This window comes from Solanum stenotomum, chromosome 9, assembly GCF_019186545.1.
Source record: "Solanum stenotomum isolate F172 chromosome 9, ASM1918654v1, whole genome shotgun sequence".
NCBI classification, from domain to species: domain Eukaryota; kingdom Viridiplantae; phylum Streptophyta; class Magnoliopsida; order Solanales; family Solanaceae; genus Solanum; species Solanum stenotomum.
Window position 1 is genome coordinate 31,447,163 of NC_064290.1, and position 22,341 is coordinate 31,469,503.

A 22,341-nucleotide genomic window follows, 5' to 3' on the forward strand; every position below is an offset into this window, starting at 1 on the left:
TTACACCACCCCAAGGTGAATTTAAGCCTCGGTTTTCTAATAGACCAGCTAGGCCGTCATTTCCCTACTCTACAGCTAGCGCTCCACCCCAATTTCAATGGCCGAGAGGCAATCAGTTTAGGCAAAAGAGTGAGAGCCAAGATTCACGGACATCGGGATATCCAGAGCAGGGCAGTACAAGCCAATCAATGCCTCCTACACAGCTTTGTAAATAATGTGGGAGGAGTCATTTAGGTATATGTCGTATTGGAACAGATGCCTGTTATTGGTGTGGTATGTCAGGGCACCTAATGAGAGATTGCCCTAAAAGGCGTATGGATGATATAGCACAACCTATTGGATCAACTGTTGCATCGTTATCATCGGTTCCTCCTTTAGGTAGAGGTTAACAGGTTCCTATATGTCGTGGTAGAGGTGTTAGAGGAGCAGCTAGTTCTAGCGGAGTCCAAAATCGCACATATGCTCTAGGGAGTCGATAGAACTTGGAGGCTTCACCTGACGTAGTAACAGGTACATTGTTCATCTTTTCACATAACGTATATGCGTTAATTGATCCTGGTTCCACACTATCGTATATCACTCCACTAGTTGCTGGGAAGCTTAAAAGAACACCAAAATTATTGAATAAACCATTTGAAGTGTCTACACCAACCAGTGAGTCTATTATAGCAAGAAGGGTCTATCGTAACTGCATAGTAACTGTTTGTAATCGTGATATATTGGCTCACCTAATTGAACTAGAAATGGTTGAATTTGATGTTATAATGGGTATGGATTGGTTGGCTTCTTGTTATGCCACGGTGGATTGTCGAACTAAGAGAGTGCACTTTCACTTTCCAAACGAGGCAGTCCTTGAATGGGAAGGCAATGTTAAAGCGCCAAGGGGTAAGTTTATTTCTTATTTGAAGGCGAGGAAGATGATGTCAAAAGGGTATGTATGTCATCTAGTTAGAGTGAGAGATGTGGAAGCAGAACCACCGACTCTTCAATCTGTTCCGGTAGTAAATGAATTTATTAATGTGTTTCCTGAAGAGCTTCCAGGTTTACCCCCAGAGTGAAAAGTAGAGTTTGGTATCGATTTAATTCCAAGAACTCAACCTATCTCTATTCCTCCGTATAGAATGGCCCCCGGCAGAATTACGTGAATTAAAGGAACAATTAAAGGACTTGTTAGAAAAGGGGTTTATAAGGCCTAGTGTGTCCCAATGGGGTGCACTAGTGTTATTTGTACGTAAGAAGGACGACACGTTGAGAATGTGTATTGACTACCGACAATTGAATAGAGTGACAATTAAGAATAAATACCCCTTCCCCAGAATTGATGATTTGTTTAATCAGTTACAAAGTGCCAAGTGCTTTTCAAAAATTGACTTGAGAACAGGTTATCACCAAGTGAGGGTGAAGGAGAAAGATATACCCAAGACAGCTTTTCGAACACGGTATGGTCATTTCAAATTTCTCGTTATGTCATTTGGGCTAACAAATGCACCGGCAATTTTTATGGATTTGATGAATAGGGTGTTCAAGCCATTCTTGGATGTATTTGTGATAGTATTTATAGATGATATCTTGATGTATTCAAGATCATAAGAGGACCATGCAAATCACTTACGATAGGTATTACAAGTTCTTTGTGATCGGCGATAGTATGCCAAGTTCTCTAAATGTAAATTTTGGTTAAAATCAGTGGCGTTCTTGGGTCATATTGTATCTGATGAAGGAATAAGGGTTGATTCACAAAAGATAGAGGCCGTGAAATATTGGCCAAGACCAACAACACCAACAGAGGTTCGTAGCTTCCTAGGGTTGGCAGGTTATTATAGAAGGTTCATTAAAGGATTTTCTTCTATTTCTGCACCTTTAACTAAGCTAACACACAAGGCAGCTAAGTTTCAGTGGAATGATGTATGTGAAAGAAGCTTACAAGAGTTGAAAAGTAGGCTAACTTCCGCACATGTATTAGTACTTCCGGAAGGCACAGAGGGGTATACAATATATTGTGATGCTTCAGGGGTTGGTTTAGGATGTGTACTCACACAGCATGGTAAAGTAATAGCTTATGCCTCTAGACAACTGCGGCCACATGAGAGAAACTGCCCAACACATGATCTTGAACTAGCAGAGGTTGTATTTTCTTTAAAGATATGGCGTCACTATTTATATGGGGTTCACGTTGACATATATACAGACCATAAAAGTTTTCAATACATCTTCAAGCAGAAGGATCTGAATTTGAGGCAGCGAAGATGGTTAGAGTTAATAAAAGATTATGATGTTGATATACTATACCATCCAGGGAAATCAAACGTAATAGCCGATGCTCTCAATCGCAAGACAATATCAAGTATTAATGAGCATACTGTGGAAAAAGAAAGGATGGCGAAGGATCTAAGTCAACTAGCTAGTTTGGGAGTTAGTCTTCTTAAAACCCCAAAAGAAGGAATTGTAGTGCATAATGCGGCAGAATCTTAATTAGTAGTTGAGGTGAAAGAGAAGCAGTTCAAAGATCTTACTCTACAACGACTCAAGGAGAAGGTAAATCAAGGTACGACAAAGGGATTTAAGCTTACACAAGATGAAGTACTTTGTTGTGAAAATAGATTGTGTGTACCTAATGGTAATGGGTTAAGAAGGAGGATAATTACAGAAGCACATCATTCAAGATATTCCATCCATCCAGGATCAACTAAAATGTACCATGACTAGAAAAGAGTGTATTGGTGGAGGGACATGAAGAAGGACATTGCAGAATTTGTGGCTCAATGTCCAAACTGCCAGCGAGTCAAAGTAGAGCACCAAAAGCTGGGAGGTTATATGCAGTGTATGGAGCTTCCAACTTGGAAGTGGGACATGATCAACATGGGTTTTGTCACTGGTTTGCCTCGCTCGTTTCGTAAGTTTGACTCCATATGGGTAATAGTTGATAGACTCACAAAGTCAGCACATTTCTTGCCAATTAAGACTGATTATACAGCTGAAGAGTATGCAAAGTTATATATTAAAGAGATAGTTCGGCTACACGGGGTTCCAATCTCTATTATATTTGATCGAGGAGCTCAATTCACTGCAAAGTTTTGGAAATCATTCCAAAAGAGTTTGGGAACACAAGTGAATTTAAGTACATCCTTCCACCCTCAAATGGATGGTCAAGCAAAACGCACAATCCAAACACTTGAGGATATGCTTCGAGCTTGTGTCTTAGATTTCAAAGGTAGCTAGGATGATCATTTGCCACTTATTGAGTTTGCCTACAATAATAGTTATCATTATAGTATCAAAATGGCACCTTATGAAGCTTTACATGGAAGGAAGTGCAGATCACCAATTGGCTGGTTTGAAGTAGGCGCGAAACTGCTTTATTTAGACCAGACCTTGTTCTTCAAGCTATGGAAAAAGTTAAGGTGATACAACAACGGCTAGCAACAACTCAAAGCCGACACAAATCATATGCATATGTTAGAAGAAGAGGATTAAAGTTTTTTATAGGAGATTAGGTGTTCTTGAAAGTATCGCCAATGAAAGGGGTCATGAGATTTGGTAAAAAGGGAAAGTAGAGTCCACGCTACATAGGGCCATATAAGATTATTTGAAGAGTTGGCCAAGTTGCATATGAGTTAGAGCTACCTCATGTCACGCCTCAAATCCCATTAAGACGAACAGACACTCGATGCCCTAAAAGCCCGAGAGAACCAACATGTGACCTGTGCTTACTATGCATGTAACTATGAAAGTTTTGTGACAAGTTCGCCAGGGACGCAGCGATACGAACCGACATAAGTAGACCCAAAACTTATATACAAGGCTTGGCCATTGAGGCCATAACTTGTTAAGATGCAACTGAACTATATACATAAGTCTACAAAGCCTCTAAAAGATAAAAACCCTTAGAGTAGGTCGGGACAGACCCCGCCTTACCCCTAACTACGATACAATACCAAAATGAATCTACCAAGGGATTAGTAAAGCTTCGAAGTAACCTGGAGCTCACCAAAAGTAGTTGAGTGTCGTATGCTCCTACTGAGGAGGTCTACTAGCGGGAGTACCTGTGCCTGCAACATGAAACGCAGCGTCCCCCACGAGGGACGTCAGTACGAAAAGTGTACTAAATATGTAAGGCAACTACATATATAAAATAAGAGCTCAAACGAAACCAGGTATCAACGTATAAGTGCATAAATCAGAATAGGAGGCCGCTTCTGTTAACTCTTGTGGGGTCATGTATGTTACATTTTTTTGTCTTTACCTTTATGTGTGTTATGATCTTTATAAGGCATGTGATACGAATGACCAGCTGATCAGTGGTAGAAGAGGATGACCCATGCTAGGCATTTTAACCCCTGGGATGCGGTCCTCAACATTGCACAAATCGGGATCGACTATGCTAGGCTTTCGCCCCTGAGCTGCCACCCTTCTATACCATTGGGATCGGCCCATGCTAGGCTTTCGCCCCTGAGCTGCCACCCATAGTTACACAAATTGCTTCACTTAGATTCTTTAATCTTTGAGATTGTTGTTTTGGTGGTCACAATCATTTTTGAGATTTGGAAATACGGAACAGTAGTAGGAGACATGAAAATAATACTTTAGGATAGTAGCTACAATATAAGGAGCTACATAACATTAATGCATTACTTGAGAGCTTGAATGACACAATTGACTTCAATTGACTATGGAGTATTGAACGTGTAACTAAGTAATTATGTACACTTAGGAGGGGGGATATTGTTAGCTATTTGGATATCGTACGTTGCCACTATGTTTCCTTTACTAGGAATAGAACTTAGGAAATTCACTTATTGACATTAATCGCAAGTATCAGATTTCATGCCAAGGAATATGGAATCGAATCGCCCTACATACCCTATTTTCTGACCAATACCACTGTCATAATTCAGCCTCCCTTCTTGAATGCTAATCTACAATATAAGTCACAATTAAGCTAATGTCAGCAGCTAATCACATTAAGGCCCTAAAAACAATAGCTAAAACTTGACGGAAAGTAGTCCCATACAACCCTTGCACCAATGGTGAACCACCACACCCTTCTTCTATACATTAATACAACTTCATACATCCTTTTCCAAGATACCCAAACAGCCCCCAACAACAATATGCATAAGGCAGCCACTATCAATCCCTAAAAATCTTTCAGCATAATAGGAGAATATTGACTCAAGGATTTATCACCTTCCATTAGTTCTTGATAAATATATACAAAATTCTCCACCCCAAATCTGTATTTAAAGAGAGGCAAAAGTGGGCAGCAGTCTTACCTTAGTTTCTAGGAATTTATCCTCTAAACTTGTACTCCAAGAACTGAAACTCTCATTTAAACTTTTACTTGAAAATGGGGCAATACTCAAGGACCCAAGGTTTTCTAGGGCTGCTGATTGAAGCCAAGAGAGACCAAGAGAAAAACTTAAGAAATCTAAAAATTTTGCAAGTTAAAAATGAAGCAAAAGATCTGATCTTTATCCCTTTAAAAAGGAGGTGTAATGGCCGAATTTCTTGACTAATTTTGGCCATATATTGTCAAGTAGGTGACCCACCTACTTGGCCTTTTAACTTGGGCTTTTGGGAACTTCAACACTTGTTGGGCCCTACTCCGAATTATCCCTTTATTCATGTCAATTTGGGCCATAATTAATGCAAGTAGGTGGTCCACCTATTTGGACTTTTCACTTGGGCCTTTTTGGACTTAAGACTATTGGGCCTTGGCTGTCCATTTTCCCCTTATCCTTCTACTCAACTTGGGTCAAATTAATGCAAGTAGGTGGTAGTGCATTTGGCCCAATTACCACTTTACTACCTGTAGTTTAAATACTTCCGTCGGAGCTAACTTGCAATACACATGCTGAAACATGCAAGGTGTTACATCACCTTGCGAGCTAGTTTAAACCAACACTAATCATATAAGAAGCACGGTCGCTCACCTATACTATAAGGCTATGTCAAGTATCACGTGAATAGAACTAGCATACGCATAATAGAGGTTGTTACATTTTTTCCCCCTTAAAAACATTCGTCCTCGAATGTTAGCATGGTTATCCAGCCCATACAAGTTCAAGCCTAAGTTAGTCCTACTATTAATCACATAATACAAATAGACTTATACTTACTTGTGAGCATCTAGACTTAGCATTTTCATCCTTCTCATGGATCTGAAAGAGATGAGGATACTTCAATTTCATTGCTTCTTCCGCTTCCCATGTAACTTCTTCTACTTGTTGGTTCCTCCATAATACTTTTACAGAAGCCACTTCTTTATTTCTTAACTTCCTAACTTGTCGATCCAGAATAACAATGGGTACTTCTTCATAAGTGAGATCTACCGTAACCTGTACATCTTCAGTAGGAGTAGTATGAGATAGGTCACCTATGCATTTCCGAAGCATCGAGACATGAAACAATGGATGAACTGATGAAAGCTCTTGTGTTAGCTCTAACTCATAGGCTACTTTGCCAACTCTTCGAATAATCTTATATGGTCCTATATAGCGTGGACTCAATTTTCCTTTTTTACCAAACCTCATTACCCCTTTCATTGGTGACACCTTCAAGAACACCCAATCCCCTATAGAAAATTCTAGTCCTCTCCTTCTAACATCTGCATATGATTTATGTCGACTTTGAGCTGTTTCTAGCCGCTGCTATATCACTTTGAATTTTTCTATGGCTTGATGAACAAGATCTGGCCCAAATAAGGTGGTTTCACTTTTTTCGAACCAGCCAATTGGGGATCTACATTTTCTACCATATAAAGCTTTATAAGGTGCCATTTTAATACTTGAATGGTAGCTATTGTTGTATGCAAACTCGATCAATGGCAAATGATCATCCCAACTACCTTTGAAGTCCAATATACAAGCTCGCAGCATATCCTCGAGTGTTTGAATTGTACGCTCTGCCTGACCATCTGTTTGAGGGTGCAAGGTTGTACTTAAATTCACTTGTGTTCCTAAACTCTTCTGAAATGACTTCCAAAAATTTGCAGTGAATTGAGCTCCCCTATCAAATATAATAGAGATTGGCACTCCATGTAGACGAACTATCTCTTTAATATACAACCTCACATATTCCTCAACTGTATAAGTAGTCTTGACCGGCAAGAAGTGCGCTGATTTGGTCAGTCTATTAACAATTACCCATAAAGAATCAAACTTCCGAAATGAACGAGGCAAACCAGTGAAAAAATCCCTATTAATCATATCCCACTTCCAAATTGGAAGTTCTATACACTGCATATAACCTCCGGGCTTTTGGTGCTCTACTTTCACTTGTTGACAATTTGGACATTGAGCTACGAATTCCGCAATGTTCTTCTTTATGTCCCCCCACCAATACATTTCTTTTAAGTCATGATACATTTTAGTTGACCCCGGATGGACAGAATATCTCGAATGATGTGCTACCATCATAATCCTTTTTCTTAATTCATCTACATTAGGTACACACAATATGTTTTGACATCGAAGTACTCCTTCTTGCGTAAGCTCAAATGCCTTTGTCATACCCTGTTGTACATTCTCCTTAAGCTTTAATAGAATAGGATCCATGTACTGCTTCTCTTTCACTTCTACTACTAATGAGGATTCTGCCGCATTTTGCACAATAACCCCTTTGTCAGGAGATTCAAGAAGCCGAAACCCCAAGCTAGCTAGTTGACATAGATCCTTAGTTATTCCTTGTCTTTCCACAGACTGCCCATAGGTGTTCGCCATTATTTTACGACTTAACGCATCAGCTACTATATTTGCTTTCCTAGGATGATACAAGATAACAATGTCATAATCTTTTAATAGCTCCAGTCATCTTCGCTGCCTCAGATTTAGGTCCTTTTGCTTAAAGATATATTGCAAAATCTTGTGATCAGTGTATATGTCAACATGAACTCCATACAAGTAGTGGCGCCATATCTTCAAAGCAAATACAACTGCTGCTAGTTCTAGATCATGAGTTGGATAATTTTTCTCATGTGGCTGCAACTTCCTTGAGCCGTAAGCTATTACTTTACCATGCTGCATCAAAACACATCGTAGGCCCACCCCCAAAGCATCACAATACACTGCATACCCTTCTGTTCCTTCTGGAAGTACCAATACCGGTGTAGAAGTTAATTTATTCCTCAGCTCTTGAAGCTTCTTTCACATTCATCACTCTACTAAAACTTGGTTTCTTTGTGTGTTAGCTTTGTTAAGGGTGCAGCAATGGAAGAGAATCCTTCAGCGAACCTTCTGTAATAACCTGCCAATCCAAGGAAACAACGGATCTCCGTAGGCGTTATAGGTCTTGGCCAGTTTTTCACCGCTTCTATCTTCTGATTATCAACCCTTATTCCTTCATCAGATACAACATGACCTAGGAATGCCACAAATTTTAACCAGAACTCACATTTAGAGAACTTTGCATACAACTTATGATTACGAAGAATTTGTAAAACCTGTCACAGGTGATTAGCATGGGCCTCTTCCGATCTTGAATACACCAAAATGTCATCTATGAATACTATCACGAACACATCTAAAAATGGCTTGAACACCCTATTCATCAAATCCATAAAAACTACTGGTGCATTCGTTAGCCCGAATGACATAACTACAAACTCAAAATGACCATATCATGTTCGGAAAGCTGTCTTGGGTATATCTTCGTCTTTGACCCTCACTTGGTGATAACTCGACCTCAGGTCAATTTTTTGAAAAACACCTAGCACCTTGTAACTGATCAAACAAATCATCAATTCTAGGGAGGGGATATTTGTTCTTAATCATTACCTTATTCAACTGCCGGTAATCGATACACATTCTTAACGAGCCATCTTTCTTGCGTACAAATAAAACTAGTGCTCCCCATGGGGACATACTAGGCCTTATGAATCCTTTTTCTAATAAGTCTTTTAATTGCTCCTTCAACTCCCGTAATTCTGTCGGGGCCATTCTATATGGAGGAATGGATATAGGTTGAGTATCTGGAATCACTTCAATACCAAACTCTATTTCTCGTTCTGGAGGCAAACCCGGAAGATCTTTAGGAAATACATCGGGAAATTCATTTACCATTGGAATGGATTAAAGAGTTGGTGGCTCCGCATCTATATTTCTCACTCTCACTAGATGACATATGTATCCTTTGGACATCATCTTCTTTGCCTTAAAATAGGAAATAAATTTACCTCTTGGTGTCCCAATATTACCTTTCCATTCAAGAACGGCCTCTTTTGGAAAACGGAAATGCAGCGTCTTCGTTCGGCAATCTACCGTGGCATAACAAGAAGCTAACCAATCCATACCCATTATAACATCAAAATCCACCATTTCTAACTCAACAAGGTCAGCCAACGTATCACGATCACAAATAGTTACAATGCAATTACGATAAGCCTTTCTAGCTATAATAGAGTCACCAATCGGTGTAGACACCTCAAATGGCTTCACTAATAATTCTGGTGTTCTTTTGAACTTTTCAGCAATCAATGGAGTAACATATGATAGTGTAGACCCCGGATCAATTAATACATATACAATATGTGAAAAGATGGACAATGTACCTGTAACCACATCCGGCGAGGCTTCCAAATTTTGTCGATCCCCGAGAGCATATGTGCGATTCTGAACTCCACTAGAACTAGCTGCTCCCCTAGCTCCTCTACCACGACCAGTAGGCATCTGTCCTCTACCTAAAGAAGGTGCTGATGACGAGGATGCAACAATTGACCTAGAAGGTTGTGCCACACCACCCACACCCCTATGAGGGCAATTTCTCATTATATGACCTGGTGTACCACACCAAAAACAAGCATTTGTCCCAAACCGACATGCACCTAAATGATTCCTTCCACATTGTTTACAAAACTCTCGAGGAGGTCTTGATTGGCTCATACTTCCTTGATCTTGGTATCCCGCTGTTCGTGAACCTTGACTTTCACCTCTTTGGCCAAACTGATTGCCCCTAGACCCTTGAAATTGAGGTGGGGCACTAGCTGTAGAGTCGAAAGATGATGACCTAGGCGGTCTGTTAAAGAACCAAGGCCTAAACTCACCTTGGGATGGTGTAAACTGCCCCATAGATTTGGCCCTCTTAGAATGCCCTATTTCTGACTCTTGTGTCCTTCTTCTTTGCCTTTGATCCTCCAACTTTTGCGCAAAAGCTTGCATCCTTGCTATATCCATATCTTTATTCAATGAAGCAATGGTACAGTCTCTAACCAGATATGAATCTAATCTATCCATATATCGATGAACTCTATCCCCCATAGTAGCAACTACATTAGGAGCATACCTGGCCAAGGAATTAAATTTGAGACTGTACTCTCTCACGCTCATACTTCCTTGGTGGAGATTTAAGAACTGATCCGCACGGGCCTCTCGGATCTCCAATGGCGGGTAATGGTCAAGGAATGCCTTTTTGAACTCTTTCCATATAGCTGAAGGTGCATCTATTCCCCTGGATTGCTTCCAAGCTTCATACCACAATATAGCCACACCCTTTAATCTATTTGCTGCTAGCTCGAGCGCTTCTTTACCACTTACATGCATAACATCGAAAGTGCGTTGGATCTGATCTATAAAGTCTTGTGGATCTTCATGAGGATTTGTCCCGGTGAATGATAGAGGGTCCAAATTAAGGAAATCATGTATCCGCGTGCCAGCCGCTCTATCTACACTACTAATACCCACAACTGGACCTTCTTGCCTTTGGCCGTGGCCAGCAACTATACGAGTCAACAATTGGACTGCATTCCACAAATCTTGCTCGGTAGCATTAATAGGGGGTTCTTGAGGTGCAGCTTCCCTCTTTAGCTCTTCTGGCAATGGAGGGGTCGGGAAAGTCTGTGATAGAGATTCATCTTGAGCCTCACCTTGAACAACTTGACTAGGTGGTGGTTGGCTGGTCCCTTCTTGGGCAGCCACATCCACTCGCTTACCTGTACTTTTACTCCTTCTCGTAGCCGGCATCTTTGCTATAATAAAACAATTCAGAAGTTAGGTACTATTCACCTACAACATTGGTTCTATCGCACGATCTAAGAAATGAAAGAAAAGAGACAACTCCTACATGTCCCGTAGCCTCCTGTTTATAAATGTGATGTACAACACATCCATAAGCAAGACTCTACATAGACACAGCTTTGTAGACTCTCTAGGATGACCTGCTCTGATCCACTGTGTCACGCCTCAAATCCCATTAAGACGGACAGACACTCGATGCTCTAAAGGCCCGAGAGAACCAACATGTGACCTGTGCTTACTATGCATGTAACTATGAAAGTTTTGTGACATGTTCGCCAGGGACGCAGCGATACGAACCGACATAAGTAGACCCAAAACTTGTATACAAGACTTGGCCATTGAGGCCACAACTAGTTAAGATGCAACTGAACCATATACATAAGTCTACAAAGCCTCTAAAAGATAGAAACCCTTAGAGTAGGTCGGGACAGACCCCGCCTTACCCCTAAGGACGATACAATACCAAAATGAATCTACCAAGGGCTCAGTAAAGCTCTGAAGCAACCTGGAGCTCACCAAAAGTAGCTGAGTGTCGTATGCTCCTACTGAGGAGGTCTACTAGCGGGAGTACCTGTGCCTGCAGCATGAAACGCAGCGTCCCCCGTGAGGGACGTCAAAACGAAAAGTGTACTGAATATGTAAGGCAACTACATATATAAAATAAGAGCTCAAACGAAACCAGGTATCAACGTATAAGTGCATAAATCAGAATAGGAGGCCGCCTCTGTTAACTCTTGTGGGGTCATGTATGTTACATTTTTTTGTCTTTACCTTTATATGTGTTATGATCTTTATAAGGCATGTGATACGAATGACCAGCTGATCAGTGGTAGAAGAGGATAACCCATGCTAGGCATTTTAACCCCTGGGATGCGGTCCTCAACATTGCACAAATCGGGATCGGCCTATGCTAGGCTTTCGCCCCTGAGCTGCCAACCTTCTATACCCATTGGGATCGGCCCATGCTAGGCTTTCGCCACTGAGCGGCCACCCATAGTTATAAAAATTGCTTCACTTAGATTCTTTAATCCTTGAGATTGTTGTTTTGGTGGTCACAATTATTTTTGAGATTTGGAAATACGGAACAGTAGTAGGAGACATAAAAATAATACTTTAGGACAGTAGCTACAATATAAGGAGCTACGTAACATTAATGCATTACTTGAGAGCTTGAATGACACAATTGACTTCAATTGACTATAGAGTACTAAACGTGTAACTAAGTAATTGTGTACACTTAGGAGGGGATATATTATTAGCTATTTGGATATCGTACATTGCCACTATGTTTCCTTTACTAGGAATAGAACTTAGGAAATTCACTTATTGACATTAATCGCAAGTATCAGATTTCATGCCAAGGAATATGGAATCGATCGCCCTACATACCTTATTTTCTGACCAATAGCACTGTCACAATTCAACCTCCCTTCTTGAATGCTAATCTCCAATATAAGTCACAATTAAGCTAATGTCAGCAGCTAATCACATTAAGGCCCTAAAAACAATAGCTAAAACTTGACGGAAACTAGGCCCATACAACCCTTGCACCAATGGTGAACCACCACACCCTTCTTTTATACATTAATACAACTTCATACATCCTTTTCCAAGATACCCAAACACCCCCCAACAACAATATACATAAGGCAGCCACTATCAATCCCTAAAAATCTTTCAGCATAATAGGAGAATATTGACTCAAGGATTTATCACCATCCATTAGTTCTTGATAAATATATACAAAATTCTCCACCCTAAATCTGTATTTAAAGAGAGGCAAAAATGGGCAATAGTCTTACCTTAGTCTCTAGGAATTTATCCTCTAAACTTGTACTCCAAGAACTGAAACTCTCCTTCAAACTTTTACTTGAAAATGGGGCAATACTCAAGGACCCAAGGTTTTCTAGGGCTGCTGATTGAAGCCAAGAGAGACCAAGAGAGAAACTTAAGAAATCTGAAAATTTTGCAAGTTAAAAATGAAGCAAAAGATCTGATCTTTATCCCTTTAAAAAGGAGGTGTAATGGCCAAATTTCTTGACTAATTTTGGCCATATATTGTCAAGTAGGTGACCCACCTTCTTGGCCCCACCTAATTGGCCTTTTAACTTGGGCTTTTGGGAACTTCAACACTTGTTGGGCCCTACTCCGAATTATCCCTCTATTCATGTCAATTTGGGCTATAATTAATGCAAGTAGGTGGTCCACCTATTTGGACTTTTCACTTGGGCCTTTTTGGACTTAAGACTATTGGGCCTTGGCTGTCCATTTTTCCCTTATCCTTCTACTCAACTTGGGCCAAATTAATGCAAGTAGGTGGTAGTGCATTTGGCCCAATTACCACTTTACTACCTGTAGTTTAAATACTTCCTTCGGAGCTAACTTGCAGTACACATGCTGAAACGTGCAAGGTGTTACATCACCTTGCGAGTTAGCCAACACTAATATTATAAGAAGCATGGTCCCTCACCTATACTATAAGGCTATGTCAAGTATCACGTGAATAGAACTAGTATACGCATAATACAGGTTGTTACACCTCAAGAGCTTTCAACAGTTCATTCGGTGTTTCATATCTCAATGCTTCGGAAGTGCGTAGGTGACCTATCCTATATCACACCTATTGAAGATGTACAAGTTACAGAGGATCTCACTTATGAAGAAGTACCTATTTATATTCCGGATCATCATGTGAAAAAGCTATGGAATAAAGAAATGGCTTCAGTAAAGGTGCTTTGGAGAAATGAACAAGTAGAAGAAGTAACGTGGGAAGCTGATGAAGCGATGAAATCCAAGTACCATTATTTATTTGAACCTAAAGGGGAAGTCCAAGGTGTAGAATGGGGGCATTAATAGGTACGCATGAAAGGGTATTTATTATGTGGTTAACAGTTGATTTAAACTAAGGTTTGAACTTATTTAAGCTACCTGATTATGCTAGCATTCGAGGGCGAATGTTCCTAAAGGGGAGAGGATGTAACACCCCGTATTTTATGTGTACAAGTTCTACACATATGGAACTTGATTTAGCTTGGTGGTAAAAGGAATGAACTTGATTTCCTAGATGAATGGTGACAATAAAGAAGCTATAAGGGTAACTCCTGTACATTGTGATATTGCACGATCGAGTGAACGTTAAATTTTAGAAGTATTTAAATTTTGGATCGAAGGGCTATATGTAAGTCTAAAAGTTAAGGTGATCAAGTGTATATAAGTTTTGAGTTAAACTAAGGAGATTACGCTCGGAAAACAAATAAAAGAAATGAGGTGCTTGTTGGACTTTATAAAGCTAGCAGGTGTCACCTACTTGCTTAGCTCAAATGGGCTAGGTAGATGGGGAAGATTAGTTCATGCATTAGTGGGCTCACTTGAGGCCCAAATTAAATAAAAAGGAAAAGGGAATGGAGATGAGGCCTCACACCAATCTGTCAACTCCAACTACTTGAGCCCAATAAAGATTAAGGCCCAAATTAATGGTATAATTCTGGTCCATGGCTTAATATTAGAAAGGGGAAAGATTGCAGCCCAAGATGAGTACATAAAGGGCCCATTTTGTGTATATATAATTCCAAGTAGATGCATCACCTACTTGGACCACTTTGACAAATTAGTCGCTGATATTAAAACTTAAGAGGTGGGGGAAAATAAGACCTTTATAATCCCAAAGTTTCTGGCGATTTCCTCACTTTTAAGAATAGATAAAAAAAAATCATATTTCTCTCTAAGCTTCTCCTCTCTCTTTCAAAGCATAGCAAAAACCACAAGTTTCCTAGGGTTCTTGGATAAACCCAAGCCTTTGCAAGGGAAGCTCAAGTTATTGAAGAGTTAAAGTTAAAAGAAAATGAGTTATAAGAATTAAGGTAAAGTGACTACCCTATCTTTGTCTTCCTTAAACACGAGTCTAAGTATGATATTTTAAGTATACTATTGATAAGAACTCGTGGGATGATGATGGAAAACTATGGTTTCACGTCCTCTATTGTATGTTAGATAGTTAGGACTGTTTAGGGACAGGTTGATATGTAAACATATTGGGGACAACTTGGTTGATGTCTGGAAAGGGTGTAAATTGTTGATATTGAAATATAGCTATGTAGTGTACAAATGCAATAAAAGAAGGCGGGGATTGAAAGAACACCCTTAGTTTGGTAATTACGAGTTTGCTGCCCGAGCATTATTGTTGAGTGAGATTGGACTGCCTAACCATGTTTAGTAACTACTAATACTAGTTTATCACCTACTCTATTGTAGATAAGTATTTGAAAAGAAAGGAAGGTACTTCAAGGTAACTACAAGGTGGTACAACAAGGTATGTAAGGCTTTTCGATTTCCTACTAATTGACATGAAATCTAGACTCGTCCTCAACACATAGAAGCAGCCTACCAGCTCCAACACGACTTATGGCCTTGTTACTCTTTAACATGTTTGCACATTCCAATACATGTTCATTGTCAAATCTGTACATATACATTGAATACCCTGCATGAGTTCTCCTTTTAACTAAATAAGGTCTATATATTATTTCAGCTCCTATGCATTTCATTAAATTGTGTAACAACTCTCTACGTTGTTGTTTGAGCATTATATGATTATTACATGTCACTTGTTGACTACATCGTCCCACAACTCAAAATAACCACCAAAAGAATCATCTCAAATGTTAATGGAAAGATATTTAATGAATCTGCTTATTGATGGGTGGTATCACAGGGGTGGAAGAATCATCTAGCATGGGTCGATCCCAATATTACGGGTGGTATCCCAGGGGTTAAAGGAAAGCCTAGGATGGGTCGATCCCAATTTATATGTCTACCACTGATCAGCTAGTCATTTGTATTATATGTTGTGCACAAAGTGTACGGTAAAGAATGATAAAGTAAAGAAAAGAAGGTAAAGTACCTGATTCCATAATATGAGAAAAGGTGGTCTTGTAACCTTACATTGATATATGGTTTCATTTGAGTTCTTATTTCACATACAATACTTTATGCCTTAAATACTAAGTACATTCTCCCGTACTGACGTTTCTCTCGGGGGACCTGCAATTCATGCTGCAGGTACAGGAGCTAGTAGATCTCCCCAGTAGGAGAACAGGACATCTAGCGGCTATTGGTGAGATCCAGGTTGTTCGGGGCTTTCCGAGTCTATCCCATGTATTTTGGTATTGTATAGTAGCTGAGTGTAAGACGGGTCTTGTCCCGACCTTAACCCCATAATGTTTTATTATTTAGAGGCTTTGTAGACTATGTATAGTGAAGTGTGGTTGTGCCTCGTGTCTTAGACATCATGGTCCCAACGGCCAAGTCATGTGCACTTTCTTTTGTCTTTTTAATACTGTCTACTTTCATGAAAATATGTTATCCACTATGGCAGCACCTTTAAATGTTCATAGATAGAGCATGATTATAGGTTGGTTCTCCCGAGCCTTCTCGGCAACGGGTGCCGGTTCGACTTAATAGGATTTTGGGCGTGACAATAATCATTGTTGAGATTTGGAACTATAGACCAGTAGTAGAAGACATATGAATATGGATTTACGATAATAACAATGACATGGGAAGCAAATGTGACATGCACATGTAATACTTAGGAGCATATGACTCAGTTAACCATTTTGACATCTCAAATTGAAGCACATATCAAGTGAAGACATTTAACATTCAGCCAAGAGATTTGAACTCTATATTGTAGCCGGATACTCACTAACTAATATCAAATACAAGGTATACATGAAAGTGGAACCAAGGGAGAACGTGGACAGAATCAACTTAAGGACAGATACATATTACAAGTAAGTACATATAAAATGTACAACAGAGCAAGTAGGGATCTTGTGAGGTACATTATAGTCTAACACAATGGGAGGAATAACCAATAAAGGGAACATATGAACATGTGACAAGATGACATATATATAGATAATTGAAGTTAGTTGGCACGATATGGGCAAATTGTATATCCAACATACAAACATATGTACCATATGTAATCTAGGATCATTTTGATTTATATAAGGGAAATACGTGCCAAGGGTACTTTGACGGTGAAACAAGTTTAAACCTTGCATGCTAATACTTGGTAGAGTAAGCACGTACATTTAGTAACAAACTCATATTAGAGTACTCACTTTAATGCTCTAGGGAGTAGGAACTGCACCTATGGATCAATCACTACCAAGGGCACTTAGAAACTTTACTTTTTGTAATGCAAGTGTTGGATTCATGCCAAAGAAATAGGAAATCGAATAGCCTTACATACCTTGCTATACAATTCAAAAAGTATGACTTAAGCTCCTTCTCTTGAGATTACTAATCTACAATAAAATAAGTTGTTAGACTATTATTGCTAGCTAATCAATCAATTTGAGCTACTTGATCTCACCAAAATAATAACCACGCAGTAAGCATGCAATTTATCTAGTCAATGTTTTATTTCCTTCCCATTCCCTTAAATCGCGTCTATATACTATACAACCTTCGTATCAGGTCCTCCCCAAACCTGCCTGCATTATTTAAGTCCTTTAACGTCTCCATAACTTACCCGCACATCCAGTCACATCCCTTATCATAACATACATAAAACAATCCTTAAACATAATAATGTAACGGAAGAAATATGAATCATTGTTTTTGATCACCAGCACTTGAAGAGTTAACATTACTTTTAAGGTGCTCAAACAAGCTCAAGACTGAAGTTAAAGAGGACTCCCCTCCATGGCTGTCCCAACATGCACTAATCACCAGAACATCCTCCCCAATATTACACCATGTAACAGTAACAATTTCCAACTCACTAACACGTACCAAGTGTCCTAATTAAATCAAGCACAAGAGGGAGGAAATTGCAGTAGCTTACCTTGCTGGACAGAACTATTACTTGCTAAGACTTGGATTCTTCAAGGTAAAGGTTGTCTTCCTTAACTTGTCTTAAATTATACCTTCCAATAGCTTGAACTCCCTAATATTCAAGAACCCTAATGGTATTTAATGGTTGTTATATGAATCTAAGAGAGAGAAGAGAGAAAGCTCTAGAAATCAGATTTTTGGCAAAGTAAAAATGGTTGGAAAAAGCTGATATCAATCTCTTTTAAAGGGACCTGCTTTGGCTGACTTTCTCACTCATTTTGGGCAATAATTTTTCAAGTAGGTGACCCACCTACTTGGACTTTTCACTTGGGCCTTTTTGGACTTAAGAACATTGGGCCTTTTGCAACCTTTCTTGTACTTCTTTTGCAGCCAAACTTGTGTCTTTAATTTAGGCCACACATTTAAGTTGGTGATGCACCTACTTTTCCATTCAAATTATTTCTTGTGGGCTTGGAAAGATTGGGCCTTAGCTGTCCATTTTCTCCTTATTCTTCTATTCAACTTGGGCCAGATTAATGCAAGTCGGTGTAGTGTACTTGGCCCAATAACATGGTCAAAAGAGTCCTAGTAGGTGATGCACCTACTTGGTCCTTTGGGCTGGTCAATAAGTCAAAGTAGGTGATGCACCTACTTGTCATCTACTAGCTTAGTGAAGTCAAGCAAGCACCTTAATATTTTATTCCATTTCTAGACCTTAATACCTTTAACTTAACTTTAAACTTATATACACTATGTCACTTTAAACTTTAGACTCAAATACCAACTTATGATCTCAAGTTTAAATACTTCCATCGACTTCAACTTAATCGGGTCACACTAAAATCTACGGATAGTTCAATTTAAATCTATTCTATTGTCAGTAGTTGCATAGGAAACCGAGTCCATAACTATACCACAAGGAAGTTTTTAAGCGTAATAAATAGAACTAGTACATGTAGAATACGGGGTGTTACATCCTCCTCCCCTTATGATCATTTGTTCTCGAATGATGGGTGAAGCTGATAGTTTGGTTAACCTTGGAATTTCATTTGGAGATTTGCGAGAGTTCCCATTATAAATAGGACTATCCAAAATCCATAGACTAACCTAAAACACGTATTGACAAGTCTAGCATGAAGTCTCAATAGATATGGTTCATAAAATATTAATATGACAAATTAAACCCCTTTCTTGACCATATAATTCATTGAATATACACAAGTAGAACTCTTACAAATAAGGACTTTAATATACCTAAGCACAAGACATGTAAATGACATATCAAATGAACAAATGCTAGTAGGATTCATGATCATATAAGGGGACCACATGATCTCAGATCCTTATGTTGATGTTTAGAATGAGGAGGGGTACTTAGGATCTCTACCATATTCCCAAGTACCTTATGTTATATTCTATTCCTTCCACAATACTTCAATGGAGGTATGTATCTCCCAATTTTTTCGTATATGGAACGAACACAAAATCAAAGGCCTAACCTATCGGGGCTCTACTTTCCCTTCTCTTTTATCTCATGACGCTTTTAAGAGGTGAGACTTATAAGAACGCATAGCTGTTAATATAAAATCTAAAGTTTTATGCCGCACCTTTGAATCACGCATTATGTTAAGTTATTTATCTATGGTTGTGATAAAATTTACATATATGCCCAACCTTTTCTGGTCAAAATCTTCACTGCATAATGATACAAGTAAATGCTTTCCTAAAATGTTCAAAACTCAAGTCAATATTCACAGAGGGGCATAGTGTACAAATAAATAAGTCACATTGGGTATGACACATAGGTAGATTAGCACAAAAGGGAGCGCATAATATACGGGCATTAAGCTATAAAAATATATGGTGTACGCACGTAGATGGTTCATAGGGTAGCGTGTGAGCGAATGAACTATAAGGAATGTAGGAAATGGACTAGATGAGCACATGATGCATGAATACTAAAGCTACAAAATATATAATACGTAAGAAAGTAGACTATATGAAATATGAACTACGGAACACAAATCACATTGATCAAGTGCGTTATATTGCATGGATTGGTGACCTAACATGTCAATAATATGTACACTTATGAAATATGAGCAAGTGAACACATGACACATGGCCAGAAAAGCTATAAGGCCTGTAATGTTTAAGCAAGTAGGCTACAAGGCATGTAATATACATAGAAAAGGTTTATGATGCATAAGACATGTAAACAAGTGATATGCGAGTCATATAACCCACGAGCACTATTTTTTTCCCATAACATATGATCAATTAGCATGCAGTACCCACACAATATGAACAAGTGACATGTGAAAAGTAACCATTGCAATAAAGAACGTGTAAGGAAAAGGTCCTACAAAAACATATAACAATAAACAAGGGTACTCTGAAGCGGATAACACTTACATGTAAGCATTCTATAACATTAGAAAACATGTGAGAAAGTGATCCATAAAGGGCAAATGACATACAAATAGATAGGTTATGGAACATGCAACATGTATAATTATATAACAAACCATCTTTGGAAACTACGAGATATCCTATAGAACCACTCTACCATATTAAGGGCAAACACACTGTCTTAACCATTAAGTCACAGGTGGGATAGCTCTGCTCATATTCCTTACTCACTTAAACACATATAATTGATTTCCCTATCTACTCTCTTCGAACTCCTAAGAATTCTTATAGATGTTCTGCTATTGGGACTTGGCTTCCGTCTAGGTCAATATAAACACTACAGTCAAGATAGAAAAAGAAAATCCTCAATAGTTCATCTTTGATAGTAGGAGGACGAGGTCAACTTTGCCTTCATTACTAGCTTGTGTTATATCACGCTCAACGCCTGCTGTCATTTGAAGGTCTAAATAGAAAATAAGTAGTGAAGCTTGAACGCACCATAAAACATGAAATCTAATAACAAGTGAGGGTGCTCCGACTCCTTTCCCATGCAAGATAGCAAATAATAACAACTAGGATGTGATAAATTCTTCCTCTCCCTTAATTTGACTATGACTGACGAATTATTGCAAACATATACTAAATGACCCTGTAGTCTCTATTCAAATTGATGGAAGTCAATACATGTGAATAATGCTCTCGTACATATTCGGCATGTGTCATTCAAGCTTCATTCTCACATGCTTCCTATCTAACAAGTACCTTTTAATCAAAACTACTAGTAGCTTCATGTACTCTAATCCCACTATGTACAACCTAACTAATCACAATTTAGGTCTAACCAATCAATATTTCTTTTGTTAACCTTAACCCTTTGGTCACATACTAATCCTCTACAACCAAAATATAGATTGTAGTAGGAACTACCATACATATATCATTTGCAGTAATTAGAACACTTATCTCTAAGTTTCATAATCATGAAAAGAATATAAATGTTATTAGTACTTGGGGTGGTTGGAACATACCATATAAAACCAACTATTAACATATTCGGGATGATATCTGGTGAGAATTTAGGCCTTGTCAGCCAATTAGGGGTATCTCTAGTAACACTATTGCACTGATATATTTAGCTATCAGATTGTGTCACTGCCTTCTTCCAACTGGTTCAACAACATCAATTTAGAGTACATGTGTAATACCAAAAATTCTATGTATAACACAGACTAAGAACGAGTGTCCTCTATAGGAATAGATCCTATAAATATGGAGGAAATATAAAACTCCAGAGTTGGATACATCTTTCTAAGAAGATGTGCTTAGAAATGCTACAACTCATACATGTAACTAGGTGACCCATCATTTTTAAGTATATGGATAACCATACTATATCTTTATCAATTGAACCAATGTGATACAAATGGCAAAAATGCAACTTAAAATGCATATAACATAAAAGCCTTTACATACCTTGTGGAGTGGGACGGTCGAATAAAATGAGCTTAATGTAGTCTAAATATTGATAACTTCAGATCCTTTTCTGTAGGTTGCATGTTGAAATTTTAGCTATAATTAACCTTAACCATCGTAAACATAATATGAATAACATGATCATGTACAAGTGGAAATTGACTTCTTAACTTTGCTCTATTGCACGATCTGGATTATGAAGGATAGTAACATGTCCTAAATGTCCAAGCAGCCCCCTAATTATAAATGTGGCGCGCAACACGTTCATAAGTAAGGTTCTACTAGACACGGCTTTGTAGACTCCCTAGGAAGAACTTCTCTGATACCACTTTTGTCACACCCCAACCCTAAGTAAGGCGGACAAGTACCATATGAACACATGATTTACAAGTGACCTGTGATTAGAAAGTAAACTAATATGCAGATAGATTTACTGATGAGAAGCTTCATATACAACACATATTGACTAGCTGAATCGATACATGTGACAAGTGAAACTATGAATACAGATGATAGCTTTACAATGTCTACAAAGCCTCTACTAGAATCCATGACTTTACCACTATGAAATAAGCATAGTAAAGACTCAGGAAAGCCCTGA

General features: G+C 38.8%; 1 protein-coding gene across 1 annotated transcript; it reads right to left on the minus strand.

Moving 5' to 3' along the window:
• Nucleotides 1-4,802: 4,802 nt before the first annotated feature.
• Nucleotides 4,803-6,533, minus strand: LOC125877450 (uncharacterized). The gene is made up of 2 exons (XM_049558739.1): nucleotides 6,120-6,533; nucleotides 4,803-4,916 (listed from the first exon to the last, which is right to left on the minus strand). Exons 1-2 carry the CDS (start codon nucleotides 6,531-6,533, stop codon nucleotides 4,803-4,805), a joined length of 528 nt encoding a protein of 175 aa, XP_049414696.1.
• Between the last annotated feature and the right edge of the window lie 15,808 nt (nucleotides 6,534-22,341).